At 39.9% G+C, this 4514-nt stretch overlaps 1 protein-coding gene across 1 annotated transcript in view; it reads right to left on the reverse strand.

The window, feature by feature from the left end:
- Positions 1-4514, reverse strand: part of mppe1 (metallophosphoesterase 1) — a 12557-nt gene continuing 8043 nt past the window's right edge. The window contains exons 7-9 of the mRNA XM_056390928.1: positions 2401-2523; positions 2038-2178; positions 1-857 (exon numbers count right to left, since the gene is read on the reverse strand). Coding sequence (XP_056246903.1) covers positions 672-857; positions 2038-2178; positions 2401-2523 — 450 coding nt within the window. The 3' untranslated portion in view covers positions 1-671. The remainder of the gene's footprint in view (positions 858-2037; positions 2179-2400; positions 2524-4514) is intronic.

The following is a 4514-nucleotide window of genomic DNA, read 5'->3' on the forward strand; positions in this document are numbered from 1 at the left end:
CACCTTGAGGTTCTGATTTATTATGTGCTGTTCATCAGAAACGTTTCAACAATTTGGCAAAAACCCTCACAAACATTTGGCACAGAAGTCAGCAATAAATATATTCAGATATGCATCATAAAAACAACGAGAAACCCTGGATGGATGATCGGACGACAACAACAGAAAACTAACAGTGTTCACATCAGATTCACAGTTTAACATCAGAGTGAAGAGGCATAAACTACCAACATACATCTGACTTCACCGCCTTAAATCAGATCAGGGACAGTGTGTATTTACATATGTACTTGTTTGATTTGTCTTACTTTACGCCACATGTGTGTAGTTTCTAATAATTCAGACAAGTTGTGGGAAAACTTCACCCGTCTGGACATAAAAAAAAAAATGCTTTGTCATCACAGGTTACAACCACACGATCATCCTCAGTGTCAGAAGTGATAAACCTTGAGTCCCTTAAAGACATTTAAAATATATATTCAGGTCCTTCACAGTGCCGTAAAACATTAGGACAAACAAAATCGAGGTTGTATGAACAGATTTTTTTGGCCCGTTCGGGAGGACGAAAGTCACATTTTGCAAATCCTCACATCAAGTGTTTACCAACTGCGGTGAAAACCCCCAACTTCATGGCTCTGTCCTGGAACGTGGTGTACTCTGGGTAATGTAGTTCACAGAGACTTGTGCTTCCCCAGCAGGCAGAGGCTGAGGCACTGCAGCAGGCCTTTCATCCACAGGCAGTGAGCCAGGAACAGCAGCAGTAGGCAGGCGCCGGCCGAGCAGTACACGCCGATCACCGTGCTCTCCTCCGGCAGGAAGCACTTGGACAGAGCGTAACTGCCAGGTGACACTGATGCCTGGGGGGGGGGGTTGTTTTGTATTAATAGCAGATAAGAAGGTTTGGGAGCTATAACATCATATAAACACTTCCATTTGGAAACTGTTCTTTAAATAATATCACACAAAAACTTGACATGGGGGCAGCGAAATTAGGTCAAAATGAATCTCACACAATAATTCATAAATGCATCAACACAAGATGGATATATACTTTATTCATCCCCCGGGGGAAATTCAAATCAAAAACAAAAGAGACAAGCACACAAACATAAGGATGAAAACCAGCAGATTTAGCACTTTCTTGGCGTGAATATCAGAGGGATTATTCCTGTATTTGGTTACTCAAAGTAAATGAGTCTCATTAGTGATACTTGGCACAAACATTGGGCAGCAGATTGTTTGCTGTGGACACGACACTGACGTGTCATGGTCTTGTTACTATCAACTTGTTCACAAACAGCTGTGTATGTACTGATCCAGCAGATATGGAGCAACACTTTCATTCATTTGGAGTCGTCACTCTCTGTTTTTGGTCTCTACCAGCTCCTGATGGAAATATCTGACGCTTGAGCTGCTAAATGCTCCACTGTGTTCACCAGCTCGCCTCTGACTGTGTCTGCTGAGCAGGAAGCGCATGTACAGTGGGTTTTTAGAGCCGTTTCACTGAAACCACTGCTGCTAAAACAAGGCTATGGAAGCAGTGAGAGTGAACTACAAAAAGCCAAACAATGAGATTAACATTAAATTAATGAGAATAATTTTCCTTTCACACTGTCACATTGTCATTTATTACGTTGTTGCCATAAAAATACTGATTATAGCTGCTTTAAAAATTCAGACTATCACCATCGTTTGTTTGCATCATCTCGTAATAACTGGTTTTGAAACAAACAAATAAAAGATAAAGGAAGAAAAACAACAAAGTAAAAAGGTTCATACAATTACACAGTTTACTGACACTGAGAGTCTTTTTTTTTTAAGGTTTTGTGGTTTGTAAAGTGGCTGGATAGATTGTATGTACCGGTGCCTTTTATTTATGAAAATGATTGAATGGTTTTGAATGGTTGAAATTCTTTCCAAAAATAGAAAAGCATAAGAACAACCATCACAATCAAGTTCACAGAAAGAGCTTTTAATATCAACGTCATTATGGATCAACGGAGGAGGTTGAAACAGACATGTTGTGTTGTTACTCACCAGGATGAAGCTAGGGTTGTTTCTGTTCCTCCAGCTGAAGGATGGCACGCTGATTTCTGGGTACTTGTTGTCATGGAGAACCTCACATCCGCTGTGGGTGTGTCCGCTCAGGATGAGGCGGGGTTTAAACCACTGCAGCAGCTGTGGAAAGAAATCCACATGCACCTCAGAGAGCGGTTGCTGCTGGCTTACATCATCAGTTTCATCATCATCGTCATCCTTTCCTGTTTCTATACACAACTGTTTCTGACAGCCGGCTGTTGTACTGTATTTTAATTGGCTGAAGAAGAGATCCATGCGTTGAAAAACAAAACAAAAAAAGAAAACAGTAGAGGCGGTGTGATGAGACTGCAGAGTACTCACCCTCTGTGAGGCCTCCTTCGACAACACGTCATATTTCTCTCTGAACAACAGGTGTCGCTCTTCAGGTGGTGCAGCGTCCTGTCCTGTGCAGCCGGCATCACTCACCCTGTACAGAGGATAGTGCTGGAGAGCAGAACAGCCAGTTAGGGGAACATTATTACATTTCTTCAGGTTTTAGTGATTTTTTTTTAAAATCATTAAATCATGTTTTCATGCAATTTTATTTTTTTTAAAGACTGGTGATGTGCAGCAAAGATCCTGAGATACTTTAAAGTCTGAATATTGTGCTACAATAGCAAACCTGCAGCCAGGAAACTGTTTACAACAAACACTAGTGTTGAAACAATTTATCAGTTTAATCATCAACGCCATTTATCAAGAAAAATACTTGTTCCAACTTCTAATATGTAAAGATTTGCTTTGCTTTTCTCTGCTTTATATCATTTTGATATTTCTGGGTTTTGGATTGTTTGTTGAACAAACACAAACAAACTCCGACACATTAAAGACCAAATGACAGATTAATCAGTGGAGCAAATAAACACTAAATCTTTCACCACCAAAAGACAAGATTGGCTGTGTTTTTGTTAAAGTAGTAGTAGTAGTAGTAAAGTAGCAGTTGATAATTTGTTTCCACTATTTCTGCCAATATAATCTATTGTATTCTGTATTGAAGCTTTATGATGCTTAAAATGAGTGAAATATTGAAGGCCAAAACTTTTGTGGCTGCACCATTACATCAAATGGAAAAATTTTAGATGCATTATTTTATACACATTTCTCCAGAATTCAGTCTGATATATTTGTTTTCTCTAGAAACATTCGGATTTTTACTACATGTATAACTTAAAATAAAAAATCTTTGGGTTTGAACAGTGGTGGATCAGTCAGGTTTAAGAGGTTATTAAACCTATTAGGGCTCCAACTAATAACTATTTCGTTTGTTTGTATTAAATGTTCTGTAAATTCGATTTTAAACAATAATGTTGCAGCAAACAACTTTTCCTCTGTGTAAATAAATAGTAGAGTAATGGCGTCCTGAGCAGAAAGGTCGTAATCTGAGTCTCTCTGCTGTTTGATTTGGTATCCTTCTGGCAGCGCGTGCATGTGAGTGCATCCCAGAATTCCCTCCACTGAAGAGTAAACCATGTTTTCATTCAAAAAGGCCTCAGACAGAGTAAGACATGAGGTGGACTGGCCATGGGGACTGAAGCTCAAATACCGGTCGGCAGGTGGACTGTCATGACATCCATGAAGTTTGTAAAGTTTTTAGCGGCTCCTTCAGAGTCGTTTGTCCGAGGTTGAAGCTCTTTCCCAGTCAGACTCTGAAGCCATTACTGGTCTGGCCTAGATGGACGGCACTACGAGCGGCTAAAAGGTCCAGCTTGACTCGGAACTGACCTTTCTTGTCCTCCATGTGTGAGTAACTTGATGGCTACACATTGTTACATGGCTGTTTTCATTACTGACCGGCTACAGTAGCCATGATAATGTTTGCTGACTAGCTGTTTCCGATATTATGAATGTGTTCAGCAAATGTTGCTATTGCTAGCTGGCTAACTGCTAGCATTGCTGTGGAGTAAAGAAATAGTCTTTTGTTGGCTCTCCTGTGCACAGGGTAACTTTATTCACTTGTGTTTCTTGTTGTGTTCAATGGCCGCCTTCTCTGTGCTTCATAACATTTAGCTGACTGAGAGCGCGCGGGGAGGGAGGCCGGAAGTGTGGCCGACGAAGCGTTTGTTTTGGTCTGAGATGGTGGTGATCTAGTGGTTGTGACGAGCGTTTACAGAGTAAATCCATAAAATGTCAGAAAATAATTAGGAACCACAAGTCTTAACAAAAATTGATTATTTGTCTGAAAAACGGGTTAAATTAGGTTCTGTGTATTAAAAATTAAATCATGCAAAAGAAAATTCTAATTCCTGGACACTTTCAGCACTTGGCTCATTAAAAATGCAACATTACAAGGTATCTTCTGATTCCTTGTGAAGGTCTTGAAATGATGCATTTTAGATAAACTTGGTGCCAACTATGAGGGAGTTCAAACTTTTGTCTCTTATGTCTGAAGAAAAGTTGAAATTTCCAAATGTCCAGTGAACAAGAGAAAAGCTGCA

The sequence above is a fragment of the Seriola aureovittata genome, chromosome 12 (genome assembly GCF_021018895.1).
Source record: "Seriola aureovittata isolate HTS-2021-v1 ecotype China chromosome 12, ASM2101889v1, whole genome shotgun sequence".
Lineage (NCBI taxonomy): Eukaryota > Metazoa > Chordata > Actinopteri > Carangiformes > Carangidae > Seriola > Seriola aureovittata.